Source organism: Balaenoptera ricei, chromosome X, assembly GCF_028023285.1.
Source record: "Balaenoptera ricei isolate mBalRic1 chromosome X, mBalRic1.hap2, whole genome shotgun sequence".
Lineage (NCBI taxonomy): Eukaryota > Metazoa > Chordata > Mammalia > Artiodactyla > Balaenopteridae > Balaenoptera > Balaenoptera ricei.
In genome coordinates this window covers 107555315-107572304 of record NC_082660.1, presented here as the reverse complement: position 1 = coordinate 107572304, position 16990 = coordinate 107555315, and the positions used below count along the sequence as shown (strand labels likewise).

General features: G+C 38.5%; 1 protein-coding gene across 4 annotated transcripts; it reads right to left on the bottom strand.

The window, feature by feature from the left end:
• Positions 1-557: 557 nt before the first annotated feature.
• Positions 558-16984, bottom strand: ZBTB33 (zinc finger and BTB domain containing 33). Of its 4 annotated transcripts, none has more exons than XM_059911273.1 (4): positions 16834-16984; positions 15474-15552; positions 9995-10360; positions 558-5528 (listed from the first exon to the last, which is right to left on the bottom strand). In XM_059911273.1, exon 4 carries the CDS (start codon positions 5524-5526, stop codon positions 3508-3510), a length of 2019 nt encoding a protein of 672 aa, XP_059767256.1. In that variant the 5' UTR covers positions 5527-5528; positions 9995-10360; positions 15474-15552; positions 16834-16984; the 3' UTR covers positions 558-3507. The 4 variants fall into 4 exon arrangements, with proteins under 4 accessions (XP_059767256.1, XP_059767258.1, XP_059767257.1 ...); XM_059911275.1 differs by having other exon boundaries at positions 16843-16984; XM_059911274.1 differs by lacking the exon at positions 15474-15552.
• Between the last annotated feature and the right edge of the window lie 6 nt (positions 16985-16990).

Sequence of the window (16990 nt, the reverse complement as noted above, 5' to 3'; positions counted from 1 at the left end):
TAATATTTGCTGCTTTACTCTTTTGCAAAAACATTTGCTGTAATGAAGGAATTTGTATTTCCAAAATGTACCTTGACTGCATTTTGTAATATTTACCGCTTTATTCCTAATTCTGCTTTAAAGTATTGAACTGGGCATGAACATTAAAATATTAATCCAGAACCTGTATAACTGGATGTTGCTTAAAATCTGTATCACTGCCATGTTGGAAACCCAGACTGCTTTTGTGATGTTTCAAATTAATAAAACTATCCTCCTCCTTATCAACTTACATGTGTCTTCATGGAATCAACAGAAGTATCACAAACACTCTAAAGCAACTGACAGCAGCTGAATCACTTTTGACTATTATGGTTCAAGATAAAATGGGCATGCGATTAACCAACATATAAAACCTAATGGGAAATTCTGTCATGCTGTCATCAGAAATACAGTTCCAGTCTCCTGCTACAAAAACTGAAAAACAACAGAACATAAGATAGATATATAATTTCTGAAAGATCATCTTGTAAAAAATGCACTCAAAAATCAGAATTAAAACATTTTATTTTTGCCATAAGAAGCTCTACGAACTAATATCAGGTAACGGTTAATGAAAAGTAGAACTTAAAGTCATGACAGAGAAGAGTGAACAAGTATGAACATTACAGTATTGGATGGAAATGAACAAGGTTTCATATGATTGACAGAGATGAGAAAGCCAGTGCTGCTGAATTAGTATTTAATTCTTTAGAATATGCACGCCTTGACAATACAAAATACCTTCATCATTTTTACCATTTGTTTTATCTTTTTGGTACAACGGGAAAAACCCAGCATCAATTCCTCATAGTGGTTGTGTGGGGGGGATCATTACCACCAAAATGATAATCATTTAAGATTTATTCTAAAGTGAATCTTGCAAGATTGCTACATTTAAAAATCTTTGCTTAGTTTGAGCACTTTCATTTTCTGTCATCTCTTTTAACAAATTGCTATTTCAAAGTTCCTATCCAGAATATTTATAGGTAATTTAGCACAGGAGCAAATTTGAGGCCAACTTGAAAGGAAAAAAAGGAAGTTCAACTGCCAGAAAACTAAGTATAAAATAGGAACACCCCATGACAAGCTTTGAACAGCCTCTTGCCACAGATTTCCAACCCCATAAATACTGGGGGTGAACGGTTTTAATCCCAAAGGAGTATTCCGCATGAATTCTGAATTTTGGATATAGAGACTTGTAGAAAAACAGAAGACCCTGACATACATGCAAGTAAAAGTCTTCTGGCAAAAATGCAATTTAAAGTGATTTTTCCAGTTTTCCTCCTCCCAAAAAACTCTAGAAGATACCTTCAGTAGGCAAAGTTGAAATTTCATGCTCAGAATTTACATAGAGCACAGCAGCAGCAAATAATTATATCCAGATAATTAAGAATGGATAGTTTTCCATTATAGAATTAACTCCTGGTTTGTCATAATGGCCTTGTAGAAACCACCAAGTTTTATTATGACAAACTAATTTATCTAGCAGTTAAGTCTGAAAGGACTGGAAGCTCTGCTAGTATCAGTATCATTCACACTTGTAGAAGAATTATGTCTAACTTGTAAAACAGCATTAATGAAACAAACAAATTTCCACTGAAAATATTTCAGAGTGTACCCTATAGTCAAAGAGTAATGTTATCAGTACCTACACAGAAAGGAAACAGATATTGCAATTCCAGAGATCAGACTCTTAAGTTGTAAGGTAATTTAAAAATTTCCAAGGATTAGTTTACAAAATGGTCTTAAGGTCTCAACTCACATAACAGAAAACAGAAAGATGCACATCATTCTAATCCTTGGTAAAGCAAAGGAGTATACTATTTTTCTTTCTTCTCATATTACTGCAAATACTGATGCCTGATACCCTCAGCTACCATCTTAAGGAACACTGAAACCATTATCTTCAAATCTAGATTACTGTCAGAAGAATGACATATACATGAGAAATTATGATTAAAGCTTTAAGTTCAAAGTCAAGAAATAGACTATTTTCAAAAATACGTGGTTAGGGAGAAAGAAAATATCTATGTTGAATTAAGAAATACTTAAGCAAGGTTACAAATGACTAATAACTATGCACAACAATCATTTTCAGTATCTATTAATTTTTTTCCTTTGCAAAAAGTCATTTACAGAAGTTCAACAAGTCAATCCTGTTATAAATGCTAGGCTATATATTTGTTCCAACCTGCTTCCCTTTTAGTACTAGCACTTCAATAAGTTTTGACTTTATTTTCTAAGTGTTTAAATATGTGTCATTTTAAAAGGGAGAAAGGTGGTATTTATTGTTCTCAAGATAAATGGGAATCAACAAGCCTATTTAACTTCCACGTATAGCTTCTGATTGCTATAATACTGCAGCAATTTGCAGATGGAATGGAACTTATTTTAGAAGGAGTAAAAACCTAAAAGGTCTTGCTGAAAGGAAAATACTAGATCACTGATTCAACTATGTCAAATAAAAACTTCCTATTAGAGATTCTAAGTAATATGAACATTTAAAAATATATGCCAGTAGCCTCCCGCCCAAAATATATAGGCGTCTCATTTATGAAATTTGTCATTTATAAAGATTTATACATAAAGATTAATTTGGTGGCTTTCAGATTCAAAATTTGAAAAATGTCATGGGAATATTTTTAACCATAACAAGCAAAAAGGAAATCTCCATTTATTTCCATTCTCTGTCGCTATCATATAAGAGTGCAGAATTCAAAACAAATGCGATAGAACATTTCACCTCTTCCTGTCTGCACTACAGAGATTTGTTTTCCTTTAGTATTTTTGCCCACGGAAACCACATTGCAAAGGTATATATACAGTAGTCCAGCCACAGGTCTTTTCCAGACTATGGCAATAAAAGCAAGGTTTAATTCTAATTAGCTAAAACTACTTCATTCTTCAAACGAGAGATTTGTCTGCACGGCCATTTTCATGAGGGGCAGGAGGTTGCTATCCATTTGGGTTAGCAGAATACACAACCAAGCAGAGACTTATTCTGAAAATTTCCAGGACAACTTTAGAAGTTCTTGTTTACTTTTTATGCCATATACAAGACACGACACATTTATAGTCTCAATAATAAGAAAATTGAGAATTCATCAGTAAAGTGCTAACACGGAAGGGGAAAGTTGCAAGATATACTAGGGTATGCTAATAACTCCAGTTATTTTCAAAGAACATTCAGACTGCTTCAAATTCTATTCAGGAAACTATCTCTCCAAGCTTTTTTTTTCTTTTTGCCTCTTTTAAATGTGCTGAAAGCTAACTATAAAAATGGATACTTGGGGGGAAAAACTTCTCAATCTCTATTCAAACTTTCAGAATAATTTGCTTCTAAAAAATTATCAACAAATAATCCAACTAGACTACCTTCAGATGACATGGCAGATCAAATCAACTTGTCTTCACCTTTGTTTTACAGGTCTTCTGAAAGCCCTGACCCTTAATCCAAACCAAAACTTTCTGATATTTCAAAGGAGTTCAGTAAGATTCTGGTATTATAAATTCAAACTCAGTACTGCCATCTGTTACATTCTGTTTAAAAATTGAATCATTTTCCTGCTGAATAAAAATATCTTCCCAGGTCATTGGCTTGTTCTGAGGAGTAGATGTGGTCCCTACTGGAGGTTCTTTCCCAGCATCAACCTTATACCCAATACCATCATCCTTCATGACAGGCACGGTGCCTGACTTATCAGAAAGGTATGCATATTGTCTGATCTGTAAAGACCTGCATGGATGTAAACGATAAAGCTTTGAGTCTCCAGAAGGATCTTGACTATGAACTGACTTTATGTGTGAAGACATAAACTGATAGTTGATGAAAGACTTGCCACAGGCCAAACACTGATACCTTCTCTCCCCTGTGTGATGAATTTCATGCTTTGTGCGATATTCTGCAAGAGGAAATACCTTCTCACAGTAACGGCAAGGATACTTCTTCTCCCAAGAATGAATGTTAAAATGTCTCCGCAAGCTTGTCAGACAGACATATGACCTTTTGCATACAATACAGATATAATAGACCCTTCCATCTACAATTAACTCATAGTGATCATCATGTTTTACCTTCATACGTTTATTTGCCGTCTCACTGCTAGATGTTTTTGGTATCTCATTCTCAAGTCTGGCCTCCCCTTCGTCAGGGTCATCTTTGACAGGGATCACTATATCATAAGTATCTTCACCAATATTTGCATAAACCTTGCAACCCGTCGACAAGCCTTCAATTTCAGTAGCTGTATCTAAAGTAATAATCTTCTGACCCTCCATTAGATGTTTTGATCCTAAACCTGGATCATTAGTGTTTCTAGTAATTATATCTGAAATTTTTAAAGAATTAGAAAGTGGCTCTTGCAGAAGTGTAGGAATCTGCATCTTCTGTATCAACGATCCATCAAAAGCGGTATTTGGGGGGATCTCAGCCTGTGGGACCAAAGATGTATTACTGACCGCCGAGTCTGGACTGGAGCTAATAGTGTCATCATCATCATCTATAATTTCCTCCTCCTCCTCTTCATTGGCCTTGTTTCCTGTTAAAACAGCACTGTTTGGTGGCTGCTGATTCTGCACAAGTACATTGATTGAAGGAGACATATGATTTGAAAGTGAAGAACTGACATTTGGTGGTGTAGTAAGTGATGTCTGATTTAACAAAATGATGTTGGGAGTCAGATGTGTTGGGGCCGAAGATACCAACAATTTTTCACTTCCTTGTGTTTGGTTCAGAGTTGCCTGATTCACAGAAGTAGGAAGTTTCTGAGTAGGTGTGATAGTTGTTAAAGGGGGAGAGCTATTGCTCGCACAAGGTGCAACATCTGAAATAGCAACAGAGCCTGGGTTAGGCTGGACCTCTGCCACTGTATTGGTACTCGGCAAAGTCTCCTTTGCAGGCAGAATCTCAGAGCAGAAAATGACGTCATCGTCGTCATCATCTGAATCGGTAACAATGATCTTTTTCATCTCATAATCTTCAGCAGATAAGGAAAAAGACTCTGTTATAATTGGCATTATAGTGGCCCCATTTTCTTGGGCTTCATCTTTTGATTTTTGTATTTCAAGGTTCTTGTCACTAGAACCAGGAGGTAAGGTTTCTGCATTACCATCCTGAGCTGTACCTGAGATGCTTTTAACCTGTGACAACGGGACACCAAGCTCTGCTATAAATTTAACTCCTAATAATTGCCCTGATTTAATTAACTCATCAAGTAAATCTGATCTAACACGAACAATTTTAGAACTATAGATATAATTGAGAATTTCTGCAAAGATCTCTGCTCTTATAAAGCTCAGTTCAACAACTTGCCCAGCAACTGAGAAGAGCTGATGGAAGTAAGTACTAGAAGCTGAAAGGATGTTCCTGTGGGCTCGGAATTTTCGGTCTTCCACGATAACGGTAACATCACAGAAGAGTCCATGGCCGCGTTGCTCATTCAAGGAGTTCAGCAGACTGCCAGAGTATTGAATGTCTGTAGCAGAAATCAGTTTTCTACTCTCCATGCCTGTAAGAGAAAGGGAGGGGGAGGATGGGAGATTAGGAAAGAAAGACAAAAGCACTTCATCATTCAGAATTTCAGCTACAGCATCATTAACTAGTTTATTGGAGTTTTACCCAAAGTTTGGCACAACTTTTTGGTTTTTATATAAACTATTCTTACAGGCTGGTTTTTGGACCACGTGTCAAATCTCATGACCTTCCCCTGAGAAGAGACAAGCAAGTTTTAAATTGATCTACAGATTTGAACATTAATCTCTTCCTTTGAATCTTAGATACGTGCATCACCACTAAGCTATTTTTAAAGACTAAAATTAATTTTCTTAGTTCCAATTTTGGATTTTCTCCTCAAGAAGAGTTAAGAGTTAATTTTTTTTTGTATTACAGGTTATTTTTATTTTTAAAAGCAGAAGCAAATTCCAAGTGGAAGAGCTAAACTATCTGGCATAGTCTCATTAATATGCTGCCTCTCTGATTACTAGCTCCAGAAATTATAAAGAATCGGTTTTAAAACTGATGTTCAAATTCAATATGATTGTGCTTTGCATCTTGTTCCAGTAGAGTCTCTTGCTGGTTTGCTTGTCGGGAGCCAAGAAAAGCAGCAATTTTTGCTTTGGAAAATCCTGTGAATATTTATATAGTATCTCTAAGTTGCAGGGAATTTAAGAAGCTCAGAAGAATTTTGCAAAGTTTTTATATCAGGGAGTCACTGTATTGCCATGACTAGGAATACACTGTGTCAAACTTGAAATTGTGTGAGTGCTTTCCGTTATTCTCTTGGACCTGGCCTTTTGAATGTTTCTGAAGTAATTTGACGTGGTGGTTTCTACTTCCTCCAAGTATTCCATTCAAGATTATCTGCACTAGTTTGCTAAACTTCCACCAATAAAGGCTGAGAGTTTTGGTTTTGGCTTTTCATAAATACTTGTCAAAATCAGGCAAAAAACACCCCAAAAAAACAATTATAGACCAGACATCACCGCTCATGTAACTTAGCCTCAAAATTCTGTTGTTCTTGGTTGAGTCTTACAAACAGAATATTGCTTGAAGGAAGCTGGAGACGTTAAGTTTTTATACTATATTACCCCATTTATATAAAGTTCAAAAACAGACAAAATTAATCCCTGGTGTTAGAAGTCCACATAGTGGTTGCCCTTTCGGGGACAGGGACAGAAGTGACAGAGGAAGCTTTGTGGAGTTCAGGTGATGCTCTGCTCCTTGCTCTGTTTTCTGGTTATACAGGTGTGTTCACTTTGTAAAAATATATCAAACTACAAACTCACGATTTGGGCACATTTCTGTATGTAACTTACATTTCAATACAGAGTTTACTTTTTTTTAAAAAAAACCTGGCTGATTCTCTTTAAAAAAAAAACAAAACTGATTCTCTTTGAGATTGTGAAGCGTTTCAAAGAGTGATTCTAAGTGAACAAGATTGGCTTCCAAGAGGATGTTGCTGCAACGAGCCAGTGACTGAAAGGGGAACAGAATCCTTACATAGAAAGACTTGGTTGTCCCATACGGACTCTGCCACCTGACTCTATGAAAGAAAAACTTGCACTGCATGGGGTTCAGCAATTTTTCTCAAGGGACACTTTCATGCTCCCCCAACCGAGAGGTTGTTTGTGATTAAGAAGCCAACATTGTCTTTCTGCTCTTTAAAATATGACTGGAAAATAAGAAAGACATTTAGGGGGAAGAGTTAATTTTTAACTGTCTTAAAACTTGAAGAAAAAAAAAAAAAAACTTGAAGAAAAATCTTATCATGAACACATAAAAGTTATTTCACCTGTAAATGAATGTTTTGAATGTCAGAAAAGCTTGGTGTGTGCAACACTGAGTCCAAAATATGTAGTCTTCCTAAATTTTAACTTATCTTTAAGAACATATTCTACAGCTATTCCCTGCAGCCAGTGACTAAATCAGCATTTATAAACACTGGCAATTATTACCTCTATTATTTTTCTATTCTTATTTTGATTGGGATGCCTCATCTGGATAAACTATGAAACACCTTTCTTACCCTCTCCTCTTTCTTCTTCCCCTTGCCACTTCCCCTCACCTGCCTACCCTTACAATCTCCAGAGGCGGAATGTTAAACAGAGTGCCAAATGAAGTCAACAGATGCTGTTGTGAAAAAATAAAACAAAGGAAAAGAAAAGTTTACCATTTCTTAAAGCTCATTTGCATGAAAACACGACACATTTAATTTTGTTGGTAAAGAATCATGAGCATTGATATGAGAACTTTCTTCACACCAAATGAACTACTGAAAATGAAGATATAAACTTACTGGAACAGAGCAGACATCACTCTAGAAAAAAGGGGAGGGGGACTGTCAATAAATAGTATTGCTGTGTACCACCCCCAAAACAATTTTTGGCACTTTGCAGAAGATATATCCAGTAACAATGACACGGAATTTAAATAAATAAATAGATAAATAAATAAATACATGTATATATAATTAAAAATTAGTTGACCTGAGAAAACCATAATTCAAAAAGAGTCATGTACCACAATGTTCATTGCAGCTCTATTTACAATAGCCAGGACATGGAAGCAACCTAAGTGTCCATCGACAGATGAATGGATACAGAAGATGTGGCACATATATATAATGGAATATTATTACTCAGCCATAAAAAGAAACAAATTGACTTATTTGTAGTGAGGTGGATGGACCTAGAGTCTGTCATACTGAGTGAAGTAAGTCAGAACGGGAAAAACAAATACCGTATGCTAACACATATATATGGAATCTAAAAAAAAAAAAAAGGTTCTAACGAACCTAGGGGCAGGACAGGAATAAAGACAGACGTAGAGAATGGACTTGAGGACACGGGGAGAGGGAAGGTTAAGCTGGGACGAAGTGAGAGAGTGGCATGGACATATATACACTACCAAATGTAAAATAGATAGCTAGTGGGAAGCAGCTGCATAGCACAGGGAGATCAGCTCGGTGCTTTGTGACCAACTAGAGGGGTGGGATAGGGAGGATGGGAGGGAGACACAAGAGGGAGGAGATATGGGAACATATGTATATGTATAGCTGATTCACTTTGCTGTACAGCAGAAACTAAACATTGTAAAGCAATTATACTCCAATAAAGATGTTAAAAAATAATAAAATAAAATAAAATAGATAAGCGGGGGAAAAATTAGTTGATAAGTACTTTTGGTAAAGAAACACTTTTTATTGCTAATATTCTTTCTCTTTAGAGTTACCAAAATAGTACCACTGTCACAGTTCTTAAGTTATATACACGTGGAAGACAGGGCGTCTCAAATATCTTCTAAATTTTTCAAAATAATAGCTTAAAAACAAAAAATAGGAGAAAAGTCTAGAAATCAAGGATTTAAAACATCATGTTATAAGGCATTGCTTGTTAACGGTACCAAGGAATTCCAGGTTACCATAAAGGCATTCATCAGAAAGGGTGACCTTTGGACAGCGAGCCAGCAACCTGGGCTTCCGAAATATGGGGATTTCGACACAAGTCCCTTTTCAGTGGATAGATAGGTTTTCTGAATACGGTCCCACTATTTTTGTCATTTGCAAATGGGTGTTCCCAATGGGGGAATTATTTAAAGGTACGTGTCCAGGTGACACCGGGACTTGGTTTCATTTTGTTGTTTAGGTTTCCTCCTCTTCCCTGTTAAGGTGGATCCAGGAACAGCACAAATCGGTCTGAACCCACCCCAACCAAGATTTGCGACCCGACTGTGGAAAAGCCGTTCCTCATTCCTGTGAGACAAATCCTTGACCGAGGGCAGGTGAAGGTGGAAAAGAGAAACACCACCCGCGAGACTGAAACAACCGACACGCGGCTCCCTGCGGCAGCTGAACCCCATCTTCCTCCCTCCACCCCCTCTTCCCATTCGCACCCGGCCGGCTGCAACCGAGGTTTTTAACCCCGATTCACGCGGAAAAGCAGCTTCACGCAAATACAGATGGAGGTCCAGCCAGCACAGTCAGGGCGGGGGTAGTAAGGCGAGGCGAGCCGGGGAAAGTAGAAGGTGGCGAACCGGAGGGTGGGGTGTTGGGAGGGGATGAGGCCAAGCAGGCGGCATTGTTATGCCCTGGGAAGGGGACGGAAGGGGAGGATGGGCCAGGCCGAAAAGCTCTAAATCAAAGTAAGGGCTAGGAGGGGAAAAGAGGCGCAAAAAGGCAGGCAGAGGGGCGAGGAAAACGCCGAGTGGTTCTCCGCGGTGGGCTCCCCACGCTCCGGGCCTACCCCGGGCGCCGGCAGCCCCTCGGCCCCTGACGGCGGAGGGGACCGCGCCGCGGCCCTCCCGGTTCGTCCCCTCCTTCGCTCCCGGGCCCACACAAAGAAAGGGCCGGAGGAGCGGAGACTCCGTCTCCGCCGCTTCCTGGTTCAAGTGAGGAGAAAGCGAAGGCAGGCGCGGCCCAGGGACGGAGGAAGCAGGCGCGATCCCTCGCCCCCTCCCGGGTCGCGGCCGGCTCCTCACCTGCTTCCCGGCGCCGCAGCTTCTCGTCGTCGGGCCGCGCGGAAGGGTGGGAGTCCTCCAACAACCAGAAGCCGGACTCCGCGGCGACTCGGCTCCTTCTTTAAACGTCGCTCCAGTCTTGGTCGACGTCGACGCGGCTACCGCCTCCCGCCGCCACCGCTGCCACAGCTGCCCCAAGCCGCCGACAGAGGGCACCGCGCGGGGGCCAGTCGCCGAAGGCAAAGGCGCCCTCCTCTTCCGAGTGCGGTTCGGCTCTTTCCGGAGGGGTCCGAGCGCTAGGCCGCCCCGCTTCGGCGCCCCACTCCGCCTTCGGCTCCTTCCGCAGGGGGCGGAGGAAGACTGGGAAGTACCGGGAGAGCTCGGCCCCTTCCGGAGGGCGAAAGGGTGGGAAAAAGGAAAGGGAAAGACGGGGTAATGCGGTCACAAACGGTTGGGATGCGAGGGAAGCTAGTCGCTTTCATCTACGTTCCGTGTAAGCTTCTAGGGAGTAAAAACTTTGAGAGACTAGACGGGTTTCATTTCTTTTGAAAGTTTGAAACTGCTCTATTTAATAGCCTGTTTGTTAGATGATAAACCACCTTGAAATATAATCAGAATAAATATAATCAAACAATGTATCGACTCATTATGATTTATGATAATCCAAGTTCTAGGATAACACGATAACAACTGCATTATAATATCTACTTTGAAGAAATAAATTCAGTTTTTGGACAAGTACTATCTTCTTAACTGAATACTAAATGATGCAACACTATGTTAATTCCTTCATTTCACCTATCGTTTTCTGACCACCTGTTTGATCTGTACCAAATCTTATGTTAGGTTCTGTGGAATACAAAAATGAATAAACCAAGGTCTCTACCTTTTCAAAGAGCTCAGTAGATAGGTACTCAAACATAGACAAAATATTTTTAAGGTGCAGAACACAGAGAAAGGAGTAGCAAACTGAATTTGAGCTGCATCTTGAAAGATAAATAATATTAACACTTGCATTGTTAATTTATTATTTTTATTTACATAGCATTTCCTCCTCAGAGGGCTTTACTGTCTGAACATAGTAGGTGTTCAATAATTGTTTAGTGAATGAATATATGAATGAGTTGTGGTAATTTTAAAAACTCTTCTGGTAATACACTTCCGACTGAGTACCACGATGAATGAAGCAATGGGATGGGTGTTTGGAGAGCAAAATATTTCCCTTTAGGCTGGTTATTGATTATATTCAACTAAAGAACAAAATAGCAGCATTTTCTTCAACAATTAGAGCCATTTACTACCTTCATTTTCTTTTTTAAAAATATGTATAGGATAATATTGCATCAGTTTCCGAAAACTTGAATTGGCACTTATTTACCATTCAGTTGGAATGTCCACCAGGATATTCCAGAATAAAAACAGATCTACTAACTATCTCTAATTTTCTTCAACATAAAATCAGACAAAGATGTCATCATCTATCGATCTCTCATCTATTCTACATTCTCCTCAATAAAGTAAAGCCACATAGCATGACATCAAAATAGTGTAATACAGCTGTATTTTCACATGGAGATAAGAAATCCAAATGAAATTCCTTAGGCATTTCTCCAAGGTTTGGTACTGTGGGAAAACAATCTATGTGGGAATTACTGCATTATTAGTTTTTGATTATGCCTTAAAATTATGAAAGTTTTATTGTCTAATATAAAAACATTTCATGGAAAATAGGAGTGTGCTGTTGTAAAAGAAACTAAGACAGATGGTAGTATTTTCCTGGTAACTGAGCACTTAACAAAACTAGTTAGCAGATTAATGACCATTTTTCTGAGTCATCCTCCCCCAAAATTTAGTAGCAAAAAAAAAAATTTAGGAAATAAGACAAAGTACATTTTGAAAGTTTAGGATCTATTTATCTTTCAGTAGCTTAGTTGACTAAAACTAAAATGAGACATTTCTTTGAAATACAGATCACAGTGGCAGTAGCTGCCACTCTTGACATCAAATGTGTGTTGGTTACCTCTCAGTAAATTGTAAGATGCAATACATTTTCTTTTGCACCAGCACCAACAGCACCAAGGCCCCCAACAGAATTGCCTTCCCTTTGTCCCTTTCCTGAAAGGGCTTTAAAAGTGTGGAGCCACAACTGAGGTATGATGAAGGCCTATTACTTCGAAGTGCAGGAAACCGTCTCTTCCCTTCTGTCCATGTCGCTCAGCCCCTAACTCAGCAAAAACTAAGCTAAAATTTAAAAGCTACCTATAACCCATGCACCTAAGGTCAATTAATCTATGACAAAAGAGGCAAGAATATACAATGGAGAAAAGACAGTCTCTTCAACAAGTGGTGTTGGGAAAGCTGGACAGCTACATGTAAATCAGTGAAGTTAGAATACTCCCTCACACCATATACAAAAACTCAAAATGGTTTAAAAACCTAAATGTAAGACATGACACCATAAAACTCCTAGAAAGGAACATAGGTGAAACATCCTTTGACATAAATCGTAGCAATATTTTCTTAGCTCAGTCTCCCAAGGCAAAAGAAATAAAAGCAAAAATAAACAAATGGGACCTAATCAATCTTAAAAGCTTATGCACAGCAAAGGAAACCATCAACAAAACTAAAAGAATGGGAGAAAATATTTTCAAACAATGCAACTGACAAGGAGTTAATATCCAAAATATAAAAACAACTCATACAACTCAATAGCCAAAAAACAAACAACCCAATCAAAAACATGGGCAGAACACCTAAATAGACATTTTTCCAAAGAAGACATACAGATGGCCAATAGGCACAAAAAAAGATGCTCAACATCACTAATTATTAGAGAAACGCAAATCAAAACCACAATGAAATAACACCTCACACCAGTCAGGATGGCTGTCATCAAAAAGTCTACAAATAATAAATGCTGGAGAAAGTGTGGAGAAAAGGGAATCCTCGTACACTGTTGGTGAGAACGTAAATTGATGCAGCCACTATGGAAAACAGTATGGAGGTTCCTTAAAAAACTAAAAATAGAACTACTATGTGATCCAGCAATTCCACTCCTGGGTATATATCAGGAAAAAAACAAAAACTCTAATTCAAAAAGATACACACACCCCAATGTTCATAGCAGCACTATTTACAAAAGCCAAGACATGGAAACAATCCAAGTGCCCATCAACAGATGATTGGCTTAGAGATGTGGTATATATATATAATGAAATATTATTACTCAGCCATAAGAAAGAAGGAAATATTGCCATTTGCAGCAACATGGAGGGACCTAGAGGGTATTATGCTTAGTGAAATAAATCAAAGACAAATACTATATGATATCACTTATATATGGAATCTAAAAATAATACAGATGAATCTATATACAAAACAGAAACAGACTCACAGACATAGAAAACAAACTCATGGTTACCAAAGGGTAGAGGGAGAGGGGGAGGGACAAACTGGGAGTATGGGATTAACAGATGCACACTACCATGTATAAAATAGGTAAGCAACAAGGATTTCCTGTATAACACAGGGAACAATACTCAATATCTTATAATAACCTATAATGGAAAATAATCTGAAAAAATTAATATATATATATATATATAACTGAATCACTTTGTTGTACACTTGAAACTAACAACACAATATTGTAAATCAACTATACTTCAAATAAAAAAAAAGAATTTAAAAGGAAAAAAGTTACCTATAATTAAAGGGGATCCAATGATCAGGAAAGGAATATTTTGGTAGGAAAAGCAGAGCAGACCAAGAAATCTGAGTGGCCTTAACAGCTGCTTTTGGGACAAGGTCTTTGGAAAGTTTCATTAATTTTCTGTTTCTCAACAAGTTATTTCACCTTTCACTTTCTTTTCATCTGCAGGCTTAACCCTACTTCAAACAACGTAGTAGCTTTTAAAGACAAGAACCTTTATCAAATGGATTTGGAGGTATCAATTGTTTCACATTCTAAAAAGATTTTTGATTGGCTGATAATGGAATCAGGTTTTATAACCATGTGTCAGTGTTTGCTTGCCTTTGCCTTTTTTGAACTTGATTATGAATTCCATGAGGCCAGCAACTGTCCTCTCCTGTGTTAAAATGTCAAGAATCTTGTGGATGCTTAATATATATTAATTGATGATGATAAAAGATAAAAAACCGGGACTTCCCTGGTGGCGCAGTGGTTAAGAATCTGCCTGCCAATGTAGGGGACATGGGTTCGAGCCCAGGTCCGGGAAGATCCCACGTGCCGCGGAGCAACTAAGCCTGTGCGCCACAACTACTGAGCCTGCGCTCCAGAGCCCGCGAGCCACAACTACTGATGCTCACGTGCCTAGAGCCCATGCTCCACAACAAGAGAAGCCACCGCAATGAGAAGTCCGCGCACCGCAACAAAGAGTAGCCCCGGTTCGCCGCAACTAGAGCAAGCCCACGTGCAGCAACGAAGACCCAACGCAGCCAAAAATAAATAAATAAATTTTTAAAAAGATAAAAAACGGCATTCATTCAGTCCTAGAGCCCTTCCACTGAGTTATGCTTAGCTACACAGATTTAGTAAGGTCACTACACAAGTATAAAAAGAAACCACAGTAAGGTATAGTGGAAAAAACAAAGACTTGGGCAGATGTGAGTGGGTTGGGATTCTGGTACTCCCACTTAGCTGTGTGACCTTGAGCCTGATTCTTTATCTGTAAAATAGAGATAATAATACCTTCCCATAGAGTTGTTTTGAGGATTAAATGAGTTAACTACCGATAGTGTCAAACTGCTTACAGTTTCCAAAATATGACATGCTGTTTACTGCTTTCATGTCTGTGCCTGGAACCCTGAGCCTGTAATAACCATTCCTTTTGTATTCACACTGTGCCTCTCCTGTTGTTTGGCAAGTGCCTGGTCTTCAAGAAAGACACAACTCAAATACTAACATGTTTGTGAAGCCTGCCTTGATGGTAGATGATAGACAGATATGGTTACTTAATATTGAATGAATGAGTGTCTGGAACCCAGTAAGTGCTAAATATATGTTTGCTTTTTCATCACTCTCCCCTTTTCTGCTTTATCCCAACAATTCTCTCTTTAAGTGACTTGTTTGATACGGCTGATTCTCCTTTTCTTCTTAAAACCTTCTAAAGTCAATTGGATAAGGATATATAACCCTCCTACTGAGAAAGAGGAAGTGGATATTGCCGACAATAATACAATCTACCCCCCAAAAGCAACAGGTAGCTTATTTCTAATATGAAAAAAGTTGAGAGAATATACTACAAATGTGTCCTTTGTGAAAAATTACTTGGCAATATGAAATCAAATCTGATAAGAAATGAGTCAAAATGAAGAATTAAGAATGGACATTTTGCAGTGCGCCAGTCTATGTAAATGGAGGACTAAGACCAAACAACAAGGTTATGAATATGTGATAGAATGAAACTATTATAAGCCCTGACACAATAAAAATCCATTCATTCATTTGTTCATTAAATACATATCACTTAGTACCTACTCTGTGCCAGGCAATGCTCTACACACTGTGGATACAATCATCATCAAGATGAAGTCGCAGTCTTCATGAAACTTAGATTCTAATGGGAGAGACATACAGTAAACATATTATCTAAATATATAACATAATATCAGATAGTAATGAGTGCTATGAATAAAAATAAATAGCATAAAGGGAGAGAGAATAATGAGGGTGCTATTGTAAATAGTGTGGTCAGGGACGACCTCTCTGAAAAGATGATGGGTGAGCAAAGAACGGAATGAACTAAGGGAAAGAGCCATGCAAATATCTGGGGAAGAGCACTCTAGGCAGTGGAACATGTCAATGCCCTTCAACCAAAGACCATCAGGAACTTACTCATAGCTGACAAGTTGGGTTTATTATTCTTTGCAGGCAGGCAGAATGAACACCATAGGGAACCATGGGGTGTTTCAGTAAGAGAATGCTAGAAAGAACCTACTATAGTATTTGAGTGATTTACGGGAGGGTCTAAGGAAGTGGCAGTTCGCTCTAAATCAGATGCTGTCAGAAAGCAGGGGCAATTGTATGATTGGGCATCTCAATAACCTCATATATAGGGAGGGCAGACTAGGGCAAGGATAAAGCTGTAATTGATAAAGTAGCAGTCACCCATTTTGGCCAAGAGAGGGGGTGTTTGGTGTTTTCTGGGTGGCACAGTGACTTTTTTTTTTGTCTGTGCTTAGACAAAATTATGAAGTGGTCTTATTTCGTCTCACGTTGTCAGTCACCTAGTGACCTTGTCTTAGATTGGTGTTCTGTGAGTTTATGTTCAACAGAAGAACATGGCCTGAGCACTAGCCAGCTTCCAGATATCAGGGGCTGCTTCCCAATCCATTTTCTCTAACAGCAAGTGAAAAGCCTTAGAATATAAGGAATAAATTTTAGAGGTGGTGGGAGAGGAGGGAGGAGGTATAATATTGGCTATCTCCTCATCTTTAGTAGAAAATAGTTAATAGTACATTATTATTGTATGGGACGTACTTATACTAAAACATTATTCATTGTTTAGCTGAAATTCAAATGTAAGCGAATCTACTGTATTTTTTTTTCTTTTTGCTAAATCTGACAACACTAAAATAAAAACACTGTCAGCTGCATAGGAAATACTTTGAATACTTGGTGCTTTTTCTTCTCGTCCCACTTAGATTTTTATTTGAAATCAGGATAGACTCAGAAAAAAATATGTAATTCGATTTGAGCCATTCCTATATATTCTACATGTACACAGACGCCCACATCTGTGCATATATTGATATTATGTATATGTACGTATGTACATACATACACACACGAGAAACAGTAAGCACCCAATAGTATAGAATATGTAACACACACGCACAGAAGGCACCTGAAACACAAGCAGAATTGACTGTGTTGGTGATACGGCCACTCAGTGAAATGTATCTTGTGGTCTGTCATCCTTCCTTTCGGTCATTTCAAGTACGAGGCTGAGAAAGACACGGTCTCCGATCCAACTTGGACCTGGCGCGCCTCCT